This window comes from Anser cygnoides, chromosome 28 (genome assembly GCF_040182565.1).
Source record: "Anser cygnoides isolate HZ-2024a breed goose chromosome 28, Taihu_goose_T2T_genome, whole genome shotgun sequence".
Lineage (NCBI taxonomy): Eukaryota > Metazoa > Chordata > Aves > Anseriformes > Anatidae > Anser > Anser cygnoides.
This window is the reverse complement of record NC_089900.1, coordinates 185,472-203,242: the sequence shown is the minus strand read 5'-3', so window position 1 is coordinate 203,242 and position 17,771 is coordinate 185,472. Positions and strand designations below refer to the sequence as shown.

Here is a 17,771-nt window from a genome sequence, read left to right as displayed (position 1 = left end):
GGGGGTATCTGGGGGTCCGGGGGGGGGGATTTGGGGTCCGGGGGGGCACTTGGGGGTCCCGGGGGGTATTTGGGGGTCCCGGGGGAGTATTTGGGGGTCCCGGGGGAGTATTTGGGGGTCCCGGGGGAGTATTTGGGGGTCCCGGGGGGTATTTGGGGGTCCCGGGGGAGTATTTGGGGGTCCCGGGGGGTATTTGGGGGTCCCGGGGGGTATTTGGGGTCCCAAGGGTGGCATTTGGGGGTCCCAGGGGGTATTTGGGGGTCCCGGGGGGGTATTTGGGGGTCCCGGGGGGTATTTGGGGCGCTGTGGGGCAGAGGCACCGGGGGACTCGCCGAGGGGCCCCTCCCACCGGACACGCCCCCCGCCAAGCCCCGCCCACCCCCACCCCAAGCCCCGCCCACCCCCCGACAAGCCACGCCCCCTCCCGCGCAGGCCCCGCCCACCCCCAGAGACCACGCCCACGCCTGCCATTGGCCTTTCGTCTTTATATGTAAAACGCGGAGAAAAGGGGGCGGGGCTTAGAGAAAGGGGCGGGGCTTAGAGAAAGGGGGCGGGGCTTAGAGAATCAGGAAGGGCTTAAAGGGGCGGGGCTTAGAGAAAGTGGGCGGGGTTTGGAGGGAAAGGGGCGGGGCTTGGAGGGAAAGGGGCGGGGCTTGGAGGGAAAGGGGGCGGGGCTTGCCTCCGGGGGGGGCGGGGCTGCAAGAGAAGAGAGGGAGGGGGCGGGGTGAGGGGCGGGGCTTGCTGCCCCACGGCGCCCCACGGCGCGGCCCCTGCCCCACACCTACCGGCCGCCCGCGGGCTCCGGGCAGCGGCTGCGGCGTCCTCGGCGCGAGCGGCACCCTGCGGGGACAGGGGTCAGCCCCACGGCCGGCCCCACGGCGAGACCCACGGCCGGCCCCATAGCCCCCGGCCGGCGCGACCCCCCAGGCAGACAGCACGGCCCCACAGACTCCCAGCCCCACGGATCGCCAGCCCCACAAGCTCCAGCCCCATAGATTCCAGCCCCACAGATCCCAACCCCTAAAGGCCCAGCCCCATAGATCCCAGCCCCACAGATTCCAGCCCCTAAACTCCCAGCCCCACAACTCCCAACCCCTAAAGTCCCAGCCCCACAGATCCCAGCCCCATAGATCCCAGCCCCACAGATCCCAGCCCCACAGATCCCAGCCCCTAAAGTCCCAGCCCCACAGATCCCAGCCCCACAGATTCCAGCCCCTAAACTCCCAGCCCCACAACTCCCAACCCCTAAAGTCCCAGCCCCACAGATCCCAGCCCCATAGATCCCAGCCCCACAGATCCCAGCCCCACAGATCCCAGCCCCACAGCAGTAGGGCCCTGGGGCCCCCAGCCCCCAAGTGGGCCCCATGGGCCCCCCAAGCAAGCGTCACCCTCCCCCCCCCCCCAAATCCGCCCCCCAAGCGAGCACGGCCCCACTGACCCCCTCCCCGCCCCACAAGCACACAGCGCCCCCCCCCTCCCCCGCCCCATAGCTCTGCCCCATAGTCCTGGCCCCATCACCGGGCCCTGGCTGCCTGCCCCCTAAGTGGGCTCTGCCCCACAGCCGCGCGGCAAGCGCCCCACAACTGCCCCCGGCCACGGCGCCGCCCCACGGCTCTGCCCCCCAAGTGGGCACCGCATGCACCCCACAGCGAAGACCCGGGTGGGAACGGCCACCGGCCTGCGGGCCCCATAGATCCGTGCCCCATAGATCCGTGCCCCATAGATCCCTGCACCCCATAGATCCGTGCCCCATAGATCCCTGCACCCCATAGATCCGTGCCCCATAGATCCCTGCACCCCATAGATCCGTGCCCCATAGATCCCTGCACCCCACAGATCTGTGCCCCCCGTGGATACGCACCCCGTACATCCGGGCGCCCCATAGATCCGCGCACCCCATAGATGTGCGCCCCATAGATCTGCACCCTGTAGACCCAGGTGCCCCAGTGATCCACGCGCCCCACAGATCCCTGACCCCCCTCCCCAGACCCACGCGCCCCACAGATCCTTGCGCCCCATAGATCCGCGGCGCCCCACGGATCCTCTGTGCCCCATAGATCTACGCGCCCCATAGATGCGCGCACCCCACAGCTCTGAGCTGCCCCACAGCTCTTCGCACCCCCCAGACCCACGGCACCCCATAGATTACATCCCCATAGACCCTCACCCCATAGATCTCACCCCACAGATCACGCGCCCCATAGACCCACCTGCCCCACAGACCCACCCACCCCATAGGTCTACGTGCCCCATAGATCTACGCGCCCCACAGATCTACGCACCCCCATAGGTCCTCACCCCATAGATGCTCACCCCATAGATCTATGTGCGCCCCATAGATCCGCTCACCCCATAGATCCGCTCACCCCATAGATCCTCACCCCACAGATCTACGCGTGCCCCATAGATCCTCGCCCCATAGATCCTTTCCCCATAGATCCGCTCGCCCCATAGATGCTCACCCCATAAGTCCATGCACCCCACAGATCCCACCCCACAGCTCCTCACCCCGCAGACCTACGCGCCCCACAACCCCCCCAACCCACCCCCTTGTGCCCCACATCTCCCCACACCTCCCCGTGTGCCCCACATCGCCCCACATCTCCCCGCTGCTCACCTCGGGGGGGGGGGCGCTCCGTGGGGCAGGATGCGGCCGCTGTCCGCGGGGCTGGAGCTGCCGTGGGGCCGGGGCCTCGCCGTGGGGCCGGGGCCGCGCCGTGGGGCGCGCTACGGGGCGGGGGACACCCAGTTCCCCCAGCTCACCCCGCCGGCCACGCTGCCGGTGCCGGCGGCCGAGGCGGCCGCCCAGGCGTCCTGCGCCGCCTCGCCCCACGCCGCCGCGCCGTACTGGGAGGCGCCGGCGCCGTACTGGGCCGCGTCCACCCCGGCGTACTGGGAGGCGTCAGCGCCGGCCGCCACGGCGTACTGGGAGGGCGCCGGCGCCGTACTGGGAGGCGTCGGCGGCGCCGCTGCCGCTGGCCGCGGCCGCTGCCGCCGCGTACTGGGCGGCCGCCGCCGCCATGGCGCTGTACTGGGAGGCGCCGGTGCCGTACTGCGAGGCGCCCGAGCCGTACTGCGAGGCGCCGTACTGGGAGGCGGCGGCGGCGGCGCTGTACTGGGTGTACTGGTTGCCGCCGTACTGGGCGCCGTTGACGCCGTACTGGTAGTACTGGCCGCCGCCGCCGCCGCCGTACTGGGCGTACTGGGCGTACTGCGCGGCGCCGTAGGCGCGGGCGGCGCCGGCGGGGGTGGCGGCGAAGGGGGAGGGCGCGGGGGGCGCGGTGCTGGCCCCCCACCATGCGGTGGCAGCAGGGCGCCAGGCGCGCCCCCCGCAGCCCAGGCGGTGCAGGCAGCCCCCCCGAGGCGGGGGCAGCCCCCCGAGGCGCTGCAGGCACGGGGAGCCCCCCCCGAGGCGGGGGGAGCAGCAGCCGCCGCCGCCCCCCTTGCAGCCGGTGCACGCAGCCCCCCCCGCCGCCGCCGCCGCCGCCGGCCGGCCCCCAGCCCCAAGCGGGGGGAAGCAGCCGCCCCCCCCCGCCGCGGCGCCCCCGCGGCACGGGGAGCCCCCCCGGCGGCGCCCAGGAAGGGGGAGGCCGGGGAGCGCGGCGGAAGCAGCCCCCCCCGCCGCCGCCGCCGCCGGGGGCCGCGCGCGCCCCCCGGGGTGGCCAGGAAGGGGGAGGCCGGGGAGCGGGCGAAGGCGGCGGCGCCCCCGGGAGGGCAGGGGAGGGGAAGGGGCCGCGGGGAGCCCAGCGCCCCCCCGGGCGGGGGTGAGGGAGAGGAGGGAGCCGGGGGCGGGCGGGGGCGCGGGGGGGCGGGAGGGGGTGAGGGCGAGGAGGGAGCCCGGGGGGCGGGCGGGGGCCCCCCCGCTTTGGGGGGCGGCGGGGGGGGGGCGGGGGGGGGGGGGGAGAGGAGGGAGCCGGGGGCGCGGGGGGCGGGGGTGGGGGTGGCAGGGGTCTGGGGGGGTCGGCGGGGGTCTGGGGGGCGTCGGAGGAGGAGGAGGGGGGTGGAGGAAGGAGCGGGGGCGGCGGCGGGGGTCTGGGGGGCGGCGGGCCCTCCGCGGCGGTGGGGGGGGGGGCGGCGAGGGGTGGGGGGAGGCGGCGGGGGCGGGGGGGGGCGCGGGGGGCGGAGGAGGAGGAGGAGGAAGAGGAAGACGAGGAGGAGGAGGAGGAGGAGGATGAAGAAGAGGAGGAGGAGGAGGAGGAAGAGGATGAGGAAGAGGAAGAGGAGGAGGAGGAGGAGGACGAGGAGGAAGAGGAGGAGGACGAGGAGGAGGAGGAGGAGGAGGAAGAGCTGCGGGAGCGCCGCTTGCGGCGGGCGGCGGTGGGGGCGCGCCCCTCCCGCGTCGCCGCCGTCGTCGCTGCCCCGGGGGCCGCGGTCGCGGTGCTGCTGGGCTCGGCCGCCGGCGCCGCCGCTGCGCCGGGGGGGACCTGCGGGGACAGGGGGGGTCAGCGCCCCGGGGTGGGGGGTCAGCACCCCGGGGTGGGGGGCACCCGAAAGCGAAGGACCCCAGGGGTACGGGGACGCGGCCGCGGGGCCCCTCGGGGACACGGGGGGCACCCCGGGGACAGGGCACCCAAGGAATAGAAGCCGCTGGGGACATCGATGGCGCCCCTGGGGGCATGGGTGGCACCTTGGGGACACGGCACCCAAAGGACGAAGGCCCTTGGGGATGCAAAATGGGGTCAGCGGGTCCCTGGGGGACACCTTAGGGACGTAAGGAGTGGCCTTGGGGACATGGGGGGCACCTTAGGGACACGGCACCCAAAGGACGAAGCACCCTGGGGACGCAAAATGGGGTCAGCGGGTCCCTGGGGGACACCTTAGGGACGTAAGGAGTGGCCTTGGGGACATGGGGGGCGCCTTAGGGACACGGCACCCAAAGGACGAAGCACCCTGGGGACAGGGGACGTGGCCAACGGGTCCCTTGGGGACGTGGGGAGGGGTCTAAGGGGATACCGGGGGACGTGGGGGGCACCTTGGGGACACGGCACCCAAAGGACGAAGCACCCTGGGGACGCAAAATGGGGTCAACGGGTCCCTGGGGGACACGGGGGGCACCCTGGGGACACGGGACGTGACCAGCGGGGACCTTAAGGACATGGGGGGCGCCTTAGGGACATGGCACCCCAAGGACAAGGCCCCTCGGGGACACGGGACACGGCCAACGGGTCCCTGGGGTACACGGGGGCACCCTGGGGACAGGGCACCCGAAGGACGAAGCACCCTGGGGACATGAGATGGGGTCAGCGGGTCCCTGGGGGACACGGGGGGCACCCTGGGGCGATGGGACGTGGCCAAGGGCACCCCTGGGGACGTCGATGGTGCCCCTGGGGGCATGGGTGGCACCTTAGGGACACGGCACCCGAAGGACCAAGCCCCTTGGGGACACGGGTGGCACCCCGGGGACGGGGCACCCCCAGAACGAAGCCCCCTGGGGACACGGGACGTGGCCAAGGGCACCCCGGGGACATCAGTGACCCCCCTGGGGACATCAATGACCCCCTGGGGACCCGGGTGACACCCTGGGGACATGGGGGGCACCCTGGGGACACGGGGGGCACCCTCGGGGACATGGGGGGCACCCTCGGGGACACGGGGGGGCACTCACCCGGGCTGGGCGCTGGCGTCGACGCCGGGCGCGGGTGCCGGCGACGGCGGCGCCGAGTCGGAGGAGCTGGAGCTGGAGTCGGAGTCCGAGGAGGAGGAGGAGGAGGAGGAGGAAGACGAGGGACGAGGAGGAGGAGGAGGAGGAAGACGAGGAGGAGGAGCTGCGCTTCTTCTTCTTCTTCCCGGCGCCGCCACCGCGGGAGCGGCGGCGGGGACGTCGGCGGCGGGGACGAGGACGGTGGCGGCGGCGTGGACGGTGACGGCGCTGGTGGCGTCAGCGGTGGCTCCGGTGACGTCAGGGGTCATCTTGGTGACGTCAGCGGCCATCTTGGTGACATCAGGGGTCGTTTTGGTGACATCAGAGGTCATTTTGGTGACGTCAGAGATCGTTTTGGTGACATCAGAGGTTGTCTTGGTGACGTCAGAGGTCGTCTTGGTGACATCAGAGGTCGTCTTGGTGACGTCAGCAGCAGTTCTGGTGACATCGGCGGTCATCGCGGTGACGTCAGCGGATCTGGTGACGTCAGGGGTGGCTTTGGTGACGTCAGGGGTGGCTTTGGTGACGTCATTGGCCGCTCTGGTGACGTCAGCGGTGGTCTTGGTGACGTCAGCAACGCTCCTGGCGACGTCAGCAGTGGTTGTGGTGACGTCAGAGGCCGCCGGGGCGACGCCCGCGTTGGGTTTGGTGACGTCAGCGTTGGGTCTGGTGACATCAGTCACTGCTTTGGTGACGTCACTGGGTTTGGCGGCCTCAGCGCTGGGTTTGGGGACCTCAGCGGTGGGTTTGGGGACGTCAGCGGTGGCCTTGGTGACATCAGAGTTGGCTTTGATGACCTCAGCGTTAGGTTTGATGACGTCAGTGTTAGTTTTGATGACGTCGGCGGTGGGTTTGATGACGTCAGCGCTGGGTTTGATGACGTCAGCAGCGCCGGCAGGGCCCACGGGTGACGCTCTGGTGACAACGGTGGCGGCCGCAGCGGCCGCGGGGACAGGGGACGCCCTGGTGACATCGGCAGCGGCCACCTTGATGACGTCAGCAGTGGCCACGCCGGCGTTGACGGTAGCCACGGGGGACGCGCGGGTGACAACGGCGGCCGCGGTGGCACCGAGGACGGCGGCCGGGGGCGCCTTGGCGGCATCGGCGGCGACGGCGGGGGACGCTCTGGGGACGGCGGCGGTGGCCGCGGCGGCGGTGGCGGTGGCCGCGGCGGTGCCGGCGGCGGCCGGGGACGCCCTGGGGACGTTGGCGGTGGCCCCAGGGGACAATTTGGCGGCCTCGGCGGTGGCCGGGCTGAGTGCCGCGGCGGTGACGTCACTGCTGGCGGCGGGTGACGCGCGGGTGACGTCACCGGTGGCCGTGGGTGACACGCGGGTGACGTCAGCGGTTGCCACGGGCGACGGCCGAGTGATGTCAGCGGTGACAGCGGGCGATGCGGGGGTGACGTCAGCGGTAACCGCGGGCAACGGCCGAGTGACGTCAGCGGTGACAGTGGGCGACGCGCGGGTGACGTCAGCGGTAACCGCGGGCAACGGCCGAGTGACGTCAGCGGTTGCCACGGGCGACGGCCGGGTGACATCGGCAGCGACCGCAGCCGGTGCTCGGGTGACGTCAGCACCAGTGGGGGTGACGCGCGGGTGACGTCAGCGGTCGCCATGGGTGACGCGCGAGTGACATCAGTGGTTGCCGCGGGAGATACGCGAGTGACATCAGTGGTTGCCATGGGCGACGGCCGAATGACGTCACCGGTTACCGGGGTAGATACACGAGTGACATCAGTGGTCGCCGCGGGAGATACGCGAGTGATGTCACCGGTTGCCATGGGCGACGCGCGAGTGACGTCACCAGTTGCCATGGGTGACGGCCGAGTGACGTCACCGGTTACGGCGGGTGATGGCCGAGTGACGTCAGCGGTTGCCGCGGGCGACGCGCGAGTGACGTCAGCGGGTGCCAGGGCGCCGGCTTCCAGGCGGCCGCGCCGATGCCCCCCGCGGCAGCGCGCGGCGCCGCCGGGCCCCAGGGACACCGGGGAGGCGGCGACGGGGACGGGGAGGCGGGGAGGGGCCGCGGGGCCACCTTCGGGTGCAGCGCCGAGGCGGCCACGGGGGACGAGGGCAGCCCCAGCAGCTTGGCGGCCGCCAGCGCCCGCGGCAGCCCCGGGGGCGGCGGCGGGGGGGCGCCGAGCTTGGCGCCGCCCGGGAGGGCTTCGGGGGGGGCGCCGCGGGGGGCTTGGGGGCGGTTTTGGGGTCCGCCGAGGGTCTGGGGGGGTCCGCGGAGGGCTTGGGGCGCCGGCGGCGTCACCGTGAGCACGGGCATGGCTTTGGGGAGGGCGGGGGGCCGGCGCGGCGCGGGGCAGCGCCGGGGAGGCCGATTTGAGGAGGTTTTGGGGCGCTGGTGACGTCATCGGTGATGTCATCGGCGATGTCACGGCGGCGGCGGCGGCGTCGCTGGGCGGCGGCTCCGATTTTGGGGGCTCGGCGGCGGCGGTTGGTGGCGCTTTGGCGTCACCGGCGGGTGCGGGTGACAGCTTGGGCTCGGCGGCCATCTTAGGAGCTGGCGACGTCGCCGGCTTCACCTCGGCGGCCATCTTAGGGGCTGGCGGCGGCGGCGGCTTCGTTTCGGTGACGGTTTTGGGGACGTTCGGCGGCGTCCCCGGCCCCGTTTTGGCGCTGGCTGGCGGCGGCGGCACCGGTTTGGGCTCGGCGGCCATCTTAGGAGACGTTGGCGGTGCCGGTTTGGGCTCGGCGGCCATCTTAGGTGCTGGCAGCGGCGCCGGTTTGGCGTCGGCGGCCGCCTTGGGTGCCGGCTGTGGCGCCGCCGGCGCCGGTTTGGCGTCGGCGGCCATCTTGGGCGCAGTCGCGGCGCTCACCGGTGCCGGTTTGGCGTCGGCGGCCATCTTGGGGACAGTCTGCGCTCCCGGGGTCGCCGGCTTCGCCTCGGCGGCCATCTTGGGTGCGTTCGGCGTCGCCGCCGGCGCCGGCTTCGCCTCGGCGGCCATCTTGGGGGCTTCGGGCTGGGCCGCCGGCGGGGGTCTTGGCGTCGCCGGGGGCGCCGGTTTGGGGGGGTCGCCGCCTTCCCCTCGGAGCCCGGTGGTGCCGCCGGGGGGCGTGGTTTTCGCCTCGGCGGCCGGTTTTGACGCCGGGGGGCCGCCGGTGACGGCGCCGGGGGCCGCGGCGCCCTGCGGGGGGCTTCAGCAGAGGACGGGGAGGGGAGGCGGCGGGGGGGGCGGGCTTGGCGTCGGCGGGCGGTTTGGGTGCAGCCGGGGGGTCTCGGCGGCGGCGGGCGCCTTGGGGGCGTCAGCTGGGTGCCGGGGGGGGCGGCGCCTCGCCGATGGGCACCCACTTGGGGCCGGCGGGGGGCTTGGCCAGGTTGGGGGGGGCTGGGGGGCGGCGGGGTGCAGCTCGGCGATGGGCACCCACTTGGGGCGCGCCGGGGGGCCGGGACGGGGGCGGGGGGCGGCGGGGGCGGGGGGGCTCGGCGCGGGGCGGGGGGCTGCGGCGGGGGGTGGGCGAGCGGCTGGGGGGGTGGGCGAGCGGCGGCGGGGGGCGTGGAGGAGCGGCGGCGGCGCCGGGCGGGGTGCGGGAGCGGGAGGAGCCCCGGGCCCGCTTCTTGGGGCGGGGGGAGGAGAGGGAGCGGGAGCGGCGGCCCCCCCGCGGCGGGACGAGTCGGAGCGGGAGCGGCGCCCCCCCCCGCGGGCCCGGCGGCGGCGGTCGGGGGAGGAGAGGGAGCGGGAGCGGCGGCGGGCGGGGGGTGCGGGAGCGCGAGCGGCCCCCCCCGCGGCGGGGGAGCGGGAGCGGCGCCGGGGGGTGCGGGAGCGGCGGCGGGAGCGGGAGCGGCGGCGGGAGCGGGAGCGGCGGCGGGAGCGGGAGCGGGAGCGACCCCAGCGCCCCCGCGACCAAGCCCGGCTGCCGCGGGGGAGCGGGAGCGGGAGCGGCCCCCCCCAGCGCTGCGGGGAGCGGGAGGAGCGGCGGCGGGGGGCGGCGAGCGGGAGCGGGAGGAGGCGGCGGCGGCGGCGGCCACGGCGGCGGCGGCGGCGGGGGAGGCGGATGGGGCTGGTGGAGTTGGGGCGCCACAGCGGGGGTGCGGGGAGCGGGAGCGGCGGCGCGCGGGGGGGGGGTGCGGGGAGCGGGAGCGGCGGCGGCGCGGCGGGGTGCGGGAGCGGCCGCGGCGGGTGGCGGGGGTGCGGCGGGGGGGGTGCGGGAGCGGGAGCGGGCGGCGGCGCGGCGGCCGCCGGGGGGGGTGCGGGTGCGGGAGCGGTCGCGGCGGGCGCGGGGAGCGGGAGGAGGAGGAGGAGGAGGGTTTGGAGGGGGGGGCGGCGGGGAGCGGGTGCGGGAGCGGCGGGCAGGGGCTGCGGGGGGCTTGGCGGGGCGGGGGGGACGGGGAGGGGCTGCGGGGGGCGGGGGGGGGAGGAGGAGGAGGGCGGGGGGCGGCGGGGGGGGGGCGAGGAGGCGCGGGGGGGGCTCGGCGGGCGCCGGGCTCACGGGCGGCGGCGGCTCGGGCTCCGTCGGCGGCTGCTGCTGCCGGGGGGCGACGCCGGGGGCTGCGGCTGCGGCGGCGCCTGGGGGGGGGCGGAGGGGGGTTGAGGAGGGGGCGAGAAAACAAAAAGGAGAAAGGGGATGAGAGGGGTGGGGGGGGGCGGCGACGGGGAGGGGAGGGGGCGCCCCCCGCGGCCCCCGCGGCCCCCCGGGCTCACCTCCGGCTGCTGGCTGCCCTCGGCGGGGGCCGGCTCCTGCGCCTCGGGGCGGCTCTCGGCGGCTGGCGGCGGGGGGGCCTGGGGCGGGCGCTTCGGGGCCGTGGCGCTGCGGGACCTGCGTGGGGGGGGCGGTGAGGGGCCCGGGGGGTCTCAGGGGGGGGTCGGGGGGGTTTCGGAAAGGGGGGGGCTCACCTGCTGCGCGAGGAGGCGGAGGAGGAGGAGGAGGCGGCGGGCGAGGAGGAGCGCTCCCGGCGGCTCTTCTGCGAGGCCGCCTCGCTGGGGGACCTGGGGGCGAGAAGGGGGGTCAGGAGGGGGCTGGGGGGGGGGGGGTTGGGGGGGGGTTTTGGGGTGATTTGGGGGGGTTGGGGGGGGTTTTGGGGTGATTTGGGGGGGTTTTGGGGTGATTTGGGGGGGTTGGGGGGTTTTGGGGTGATTTGGGGGGTTGGGGGCGCTCACCTCTTCCGCTTCTTCTCTTTGGACTTGTGTTTGGTCTTGGGGCTCGGAGACCTGGGGGGACGGGGGCGCATGCTATGGCTGCGATCCCCTTTAAACGTCCCAAAAGTTCCCCAAAACTCCCCAAAATTTCCCTAAATCCCCCTAAAAATTCCCACAACCCCCCCAGAATTCCCCAAAACTCCCCAAACTCCCCCCCAAAAAACTAAATTCCCCCAAAACCCCCCTGAATTCCCAAAACCCTCCTGAAACTCCCCCAAATCCTCCAAAACTCCCCCAAAACTCTCTAAAGCTCCCCAAAATTCCCCAAAACTCCCCCAAATTCCCTAAAGCCCCCCAAAATTCCCCAAAACTCCCCCCAAATTCCCTAAAGCCCCCAAAATTCCCCAAAGCTCCCCAAAATTCCCTAAAACACCCCAAAATTCCCCAAAACACCCCAAAGTTCCCCCAACCCCCCCGCATCCCCACCCCAACCCCCCCCCCTCAGCCCCCAGCCCCTCACCGGTGCTTCCGCTTCTTGGCCTCCGATTCCGACCTGGGGGGGTCGCAGAAAAACACAATGAGGGGGGACACAAAACGAGGGGGGGCTCGGGCTGCCCCCCAGGTGCCCCCCCCCCCCAGCTGCCCCCCAGCCCCCACACCCACCTGTGCTTCTTCTTCTTGGCCTTCTTGCGCTCCCCGGAGCGGCTCTCCGACCTGCCACAAACCCCCCACCCCGAGTCAATCCGGGCTCTGTTCCCCGCCCCCCCCGCCCCCAAAACCGCCTCGTTTCACCCCAAAAAATTGGCTCCCCACGCACCGGCCTCGGTCTTTCTTCTTCTTCTTCTTCTTCTGCTTGGGTGACGGCGAGGGGGAGCTGGACGACTCACGCGCCGCCGCCGGCGCCGCCGCCACCGCGCTGGGGACGAGACGGGGTGGGGGGTCAGAGAGGGGTGTTGCACCCCCCCAACCCCCCCCCCCCCAAAAAAAAAGCCCCCGGGGGTACCTGGGGGGCTGTGGGGGCTCCGGGGGGCCTCCTTGGCCCGGCGGCTGGGGTCGAAGGAGCTGCCGTCCACGTAGGTGTCGCTGATGCCGAAGGCCGCCCGCAGCCGCTCGTTCTTCTTCTCGTTGGCCTCGGCCAGCTGGTGGGTCTCCGTCACCCTGGGGGGGGGCAAAGGGGGGGGGTGAGGAGGGGGCTTGGGGGGGGTGAGGGGGGGGGCTTGGGGGGGCGAGGGGGGGCAAAAGGGGGTGAGGAGGGGGTTGGGGGGGGTGAGGAGGGGGAAAAAGGGGGTGAGGAGGGGGTGGGGGGGTGAGGAGGGGGCAAAAGGGGGTGAGGAGGGGGTTGGGGGGTGAGGAGGGGGAAAAAGGGGGTGAGGAGGGGGGTGGGGGGGGTGAGGAGGGGGCAAAAGGGGGTGAGGAGGGGGTTGGGGGGTGAGGAGGGGGAAAAAGGGGGTGAGGAGGGGGCAAAAGGGGTGAGGAGGGGGCAAAAGGGGGGGGCTGGGGGGGTTTTGGGGGGGGCCGGGGGGGCGAGGAGCGGGGTCGGGAGGGTTTGGGGGGGGGGGAGGAGGGGGTTGGGGGGGGGGGGCGAGGAGCGGGGTCGGGGGGGTTTGGGGGGGGGGGTTGAGGGGCTGAGGGGGGGTTGGGGGGGCGAGAGCGGGGTCGGGGGGTTTTGGGGGGGGGGGGGGGGGGGGGGGGGGGAGGGGGTGGGGGGGGTTTTGGGGGGGGGGTTGGGGGGGCGAGGAGGGGGGGTCGGGGGGGCGAGGGAGCGGGGTTGGGGGGGGGGTTTGGGGGGGGGGCTGGGGGGGGCGAGGAGGGGGTTGGGGGGGGTTTGGGGGGCTGGGGGGGGCGAGGAGGGGGTTGGGGGGGCGAGGAGGGGGTTGGGGGGGGTTTTGGGGGGGCAAGGAGGGGGGTCGGGGGGGGCGAGGAGCGGGGGTCGGGGGGGTTTGGGGGGGGGTTGAGGAGGGGGGGGGGGGGGTTGGGGGGGGCGAGAGCGGGGTTGGGGGAGTTTTGGGGGGGTGAGGAGCGGGGTTGGGGGGTTTTGGGGGGGGGTTTAGGGGTGGGGGCACTCACGTGGGCTTCTGGTCGGGCTGCTCGCCCTCCTTGCCCAGCGCCACGTCCTTCTCCAGCAGCATCATGCGGAAGGTGGCCACCTTCTCCTGGATCTCGCTCTCAGTGTACCTGGGGGGGGGGAACGGGGGGCGTTAGGGGGCGGATAGAGGCAGAATTTGGGTGCAAACCAAGGTTTTTGGGGGGTGGGGGGCTCACCCTTGCTCCTCCATGAGCTCGGAGAGCTCCAGGCATTTCAGCTCCACCTTGCGCTTGCGCTCGTGGTCCAGGATGTCCTGGTTGGGCTTCTTGGCCAGGCTGGCCTCCAGCTTGCGCAGCTCCTCCTCGCCCTTGTAGTCCGCCCGCTCCTTCTTGTGCCGCAGGGCCGAGAGGTTGCGCTGCACGTAGCCGTTGGTGCCGCTGCCCCGGGGCGTCGGCAGCCCTATCCCATTGTACATGGCGACCCCGCTGCAGCCCCTGCGGGGGGGCCCGCCGTCAGCACCCCCCTGCCCCCTCATCCCCCCCCCCCAACACCCCGTGGGACTCGGGATCCCCGCTACGTGACGCCGGATCCCACCCCCCGCCCCCGCAGGCGTTTACAGCCCCACGACCCCGTGGCCCTTTGGGGGGGGGCCCCAAAACCCCCACCCCATTGTGGTGGGACCCCACAACCCCCCCCCCCAACCCTTTAGGGTGGGTCCCCACAACCCCCACCCCATTGTAGTGGGTCCCCAAACCCCCCGACCCTTTAGGGTGGGCCCCCACCCCATTGCGCTGCACCCCCAGAACCCCCACCCCACTGTGCTGCACCCCTGTGACCCCCCACCCCATAAACCCCCTCTCCCCCCACCCCATTTCCCCGCACCCCTTATCTCCCCCCACCCCTTATCTCCCCCCACCCCTTATCTCCCCCCACCCCTTATCTCCCCCCACCCCTTATCTCCCCCCACCGCCCCCCCACACCCGATTTGCCCCCAAACCCCCCCAAAATCCCCTCACAACCCCCCCTCCTACCTCTTTTTGCCTCAAACCTGCTCACACCTCTCTGCGTGCCCCCATCTCCACTCAGCTCCCCCCACGTCCATGCAGCTTCCCCCCCCCACCAAAATCCCCCTTTTTCCACTCAAAACAGCCCCCAAAACCACGTGCCCCCCCCCAGCCCCGTCTCCCCTCGCCAACGGCCCCAAACCCCGCTTTTTTTGCCTCCCAAACCCGTTTTTTTCCACTCAAAAGGCCCTGCACACTCCCATTTTCTCTCAACAAGTGCCCCCAACTCCGCTTTTCCCTAAAGAAAGCAGAGAAAAAACCTTTTTCCTCTCAAAACCTGCGCGCAAAGCCCGCTTTTACCCCCAAACCCTGCGTTTCCTCTCACAAAGCGCCCCCAAGCGTAAAAACCCCCTCAAAACCCCACTTTTTCCCTAAAAACACCACACACAAACCGCCTTTTTTTCCCCCCAAAGCGCCCCAAAGTCCCCTTTTCCCCACACAAAACCAACCTTTCCCCCAAAACCCTCCCGGAAACCCCCAATTCCTCTCACAAATCACTCAAAACCCCACCCTTTTCCTCAAAACCCCTTCCCCCCTCACAAAACACCCCGAAATTCACTTTTTTATAAAAGCTGTGCCTCAGAAATCCCCCTTTTCCCTCAAAACCTGCCCCAAATCCCGTTTTCTCCTCAGAAAACGCCCCCACACCCTTTCCCAGCCAGAAACAGACCCAAACCCCTGTTTTCTCTTCGCAATTTGCCCCCAAACACCACAAAAGTCCCTTTCCCTTCACAAAGAAACCCCAAGCCCTCCTTTTCCTTAAAGAAAGCATAAAAAATAAAAATTTTCCCTCAGAACTCCCACCAAACCCCACATTTCCTTTCGTAACGGACCCCAAATCCCCAGTTTTCCCCTTAGAACAAGCCTTCACGTCCCAATTTCCCCTCAATTACCGCTCAAAATCCTAGTCTTTCCCTGCCTGACCCCAAATCCTCTTTCCCTTCACAAAAAAATAATATAAAATTAAAAAAAATTACTTTTTCCCCTCACAAACTGCCCCCAAAACCCCTCCTTCCTCTCACAAAACGCCCAAGAACACTTTTGCCCCCTTTCTTCCTTAAAAATGACTCCCCAAACCCCTTTTTCCTCACAAAATGTGTCCCAAACCCTTTTTCCCGACAAACTCCCATTTTCCCCTCAAAAAAGATCCTCCAAAACCCCGCTTTTTCCTCACAAACAGCCCCAAAACCCCTTTCCCTGAAGCGCCCCCAAAACCCCACTTTTCTCCCCAGAATTCCCCAAATCCCCCTTTTTTCCCCTCACAAAGTGCCTCCTAAATAACTTGTCGCTAAAACAACCAAAATAAAGTGCTCTTTTTTCTGTGAAAAAATCCCAATAAACACGTTTTTCCTGTCAGAAACGGATTAAAACCCCACGCTTTCAGCCACCAAATCCCCCTGCTCAAAAGAACACCCAAACCCCTTCTTTCTCCCCTAACTAAACCCTACAAAACCCCCCAAAACTGCGCCCAAACCCTCTTTTCCCCCTAAAACCTGCACCCAAACCCCACTTTTCCCACAAAATCTGCACCCACACCCCCTTTTCCTTCAAAACCTGTGCCTAAAACCCACTTTCCCTCAAAACCTGCATGCAAAACCCACTTTTCCTCACAAAACCTCAGCCCAAAGCCTCTTTTCTTCACAAAACCTGTCCTCAAAAACTACTTTTCCCCCTAAAACGTGTGCCCAAACCATTTATTCCCTCAGAAACTGCACCCAAACCCCACTTTTCCCTCAAAACCTGTACCCAAAACCCACTTTTCCAAAAAAAATCATGCCCCAAACCCACTTTTCCCAAAAATACTGCACCCAAACCCCACTTTTCCTCACAAAACCTGAGCCCAAACCCTCTTTTCCCCTCAAAGCGTGCCCCCAAACCCCACTTTTACCTCAAAAACTGCCCTAGAACCCCACTTCCCCCCCAAAAAAACCCACTTTACCTCAAAAACTGCCCCCAAAGCCTCTTTTCCCCCCAAAAAAACTGCACCTAAAGCCTCTTTCGCCCTCAAAACATATCCCAACCCCCCACTTTTCCCCAAAAAAACTGCCTCAAAACCTTATTTTCCCCTCAAAACCTGCCCCCAAACCCACTTTCCTTTAGTAAGCTTCACCCAAATCCACTCTTTCTCTCATAAGCTTCACCCTGAAAGTATATTTTTCCTCACAATTTGTCCCAAACCCCTTATTTTCCTCAAACACTGCCCCTTAACTCCTTTTCCCTAAAAAGAACCTATACTCTTAACTCCCCCAAACTGCCCCAAACCCCACGTTTTCCCTCCCAACTTTCACTTTTTCCCTCACAAAACGCCCCAAACCCCACTTTTTCCCTCATAATTTTCACTTTTCCCCTCCCAAACTGCCCCAAACCCCACTTTTTCCCTCCCAACCCTCACTTTTCCCTCCCACCCTCCCCCAAACCCCATTTTTCTCTCCTAAACCTCCCCAAACCCCAATTTTTCCCCCACAAACCTCACTTTTTTCCCTCCCAAACCCCACTTTTTATCTCCTAAATTCCACTTTTTCCCTCACAAACCGCCCCAAACCCCACTTTTTCCCTCCCAATTTTCACTTTTTCCCTCCCAAACTGCCCCAAACCCCATTTTTTTCTCTCACAATTTTCACTTTTTCCCTCCCCACCTCCCCCAAATCCCACTTTTCCCCCTTCCCCAATCCACTTTTTCCCTCCCAATTTTCACTTTTCCCCTCACAAAACGCCCCAAACCCCACTTTTTCCCTCCCAATTTTCACTTTTCCCTCCCAAACTGCCCCAAACCCCACTTTTTCCCTCCCAATTTTCACTTTTTCCCCCCAAACTGCCCCAAACCCCACTTTTTCCCTCCCAACCCTCACTTTTCCCTCCCCCCTCCCCCAAACCCCATTTTTCTCTCCTAAACCTCCCCAAACCCCAATTTTTCCCCCACAAACCTCACTTTTTCCCCTCCCAAACCCCACTTTTTATCTCCTAAATTCCACTTTTTCCCTCACAAACCGCCCCAAACCCCACTTTTTCTCTCACAATTTTCACTTTTTCCCTCCCCAAACGCCCCGACTCCCGTTTTTCCCTCCCAAACCCCGCTTTTTCCCTCACAAAATTCACTTTTTCCCTCCCAAACCCCATTTTTCCCTCAAAAACCTCATTTTTCCCCTCCCAAACCGCCCCAAACCCCGCTTTCCCCCCCAACCCCCCCTCTTCCCCCCACCTCCCCAAAACCCCCGTTTTCCCCCAAAAACCCCGCCGCCCCCCCCCAACTCCCCTCACGAACCTCCCCGACCCGCTCTCTCCTCTCACCTCAACCCGCCTCCGGCCGGGCCTTCCCTCCCCCGTTCCTCTTCCTCTTCCCCCCCCCCGCCCGCTCCAACGGCCGCCCCCGCCCGTTCCCTCGCCCCCCGCCCGTTCCCCTCCCCTTCCCCTCCCCGTTCCCCCCGGCCGCCCCCCCGGCTCTCACCGGCCGCCGGCTCCGCTTGCGCCGCGCACGGACCCCGCGCTCGAGGCTGCCCCGGACGCGAGACGCGAGGCGACGCCACGCGCCCCCCTCCCCCGCCTCCCCTTCCGGCCGTCGACGTCAGCGCGCGCGCGCGGGGACGCCGGGAAGTGTAGTCCGCGCGCCCGCTCTCCCCAGCAGCGAAGGTGCCCCGGGGGACTACTACTCCCAGCGTGCACCGCGCGCGGCCGCCATCTTCTGGCTGCCGCCGCTGGTGATGCGCGCGGTGTGTGATGGGAAATGTAGTCCGCCGCGCCGCCGCTCTCGCCCAAGGGGAGGCCCTGCCGGACTCCACCTCCCGACAACCCCCGCGCCGCCCTCCATCTTGTGCACAGCCAGCGAGGCACGCCGGGACGGCGGCGGACTTTGCCCCCTCCCACCCCCATCCCGGGCGGGCAGCCAATCGCCGTCGGCCCCTTGGGGCCCCCGCGGCTCCTCGGGCGCCAGCCAATGGGAGCGCGCCGCGGCCC

At 69.2% G+C, this 17,771-nt stretch overlaps 3 protein-coding genes across 3 annotated transcripts; all 3 read right to left on the bottom strand.

Annotated features, from left to right (window-relative positions):
- Nucleotides 1-2,727: 2,727 nt before the first annotated feature.
- On the bottom strand, nucleotides 2,728-7,245 carry LOC136787098 (calphotin-like; the record flags this gene model as incomplete). Its single annotated transcript, XM_066984224.1, has 4 exons — nucleotides 2,728-2,892; nucleotides 2,927-3,385; nucleotides 3,968-4,424; nucleotides 5,606-7,245. Coding segments are annotated over 4 exons (2,721 nt in total), but the record flags the coding sequence as incomplete, so codon positions are not given.
- A 238-nt stretch (nucleotides 7,246-7,483) lies between these two features.
- Nucleotides 7,484-8,600, bottom strand: LOC136787097 (uncharacterized). Its single transcript, XM_066984223.1, has 2 exons — nucleotides 7,904-8,600; nucleotides 7,484-7,806 (listed from the first exon to the last, which is right to left on the bottom strand). Exons 1-2 carry the CDS (start codon nucleotides 8,598-8,600, stop codon nucleotides 7,484-7,486), a joined length of 1,020 nt encoding a protein of 339 aa, XP_066840324.1.
- Nucleotides 8,601-10,008: 1,408 nt separating this feature from the next.
- Nucleotides 10,009-17,411, bottom strand: SRRM2 (serine/arginine repetitive matrix 2). The gene is given in 12 exon segments (XM_066984180.1): nucleotides 10,009-10,160; nucleotides 10,296-10,410; nucleotides 10,488-10,580; nucleotides 10,752-10,802; nucleotides 11,251-11,283; nucleotides 11,394-11,444; nucleotides 11,548-11,646; nucleotides 11,734-11,758; nucleotides 11,761-11,888; nucleotides 12,798-12,905; nucleotides 12,993-13,250; nucleotides 17,266-17,411. Coding segments are annotated over 11 exon segments (1,023 nt in total). The 5' UTR covers nucleotides 13,232-13,250; nucleotides 17,266-17,411; the 3' UTR covers nucleotides 10,009-10,079.
- Nucleotides 17,412-17,771: the final 360 nt, after the last annotated feature.

What these genes read in the sequence shown, in the direction of transcription:
- LOC136787097 (XM_066984223.1), bottom strand. Translation starts at nt 8,600, where the DNA reads ATGGCCGCCGAGGCGAAGCCGGCGCCGGCGGCGACGCCGAACGCACCC. An exon ending in AAGCCATGCCCGTGCTCACG is followed by an intron (nt 7,807 to 7,903) that starts GTGACGCCGCCG and finishes CCCCCCCCGAAG; the next exon opens with CCCTCCCGGGCGGCGCCAAG.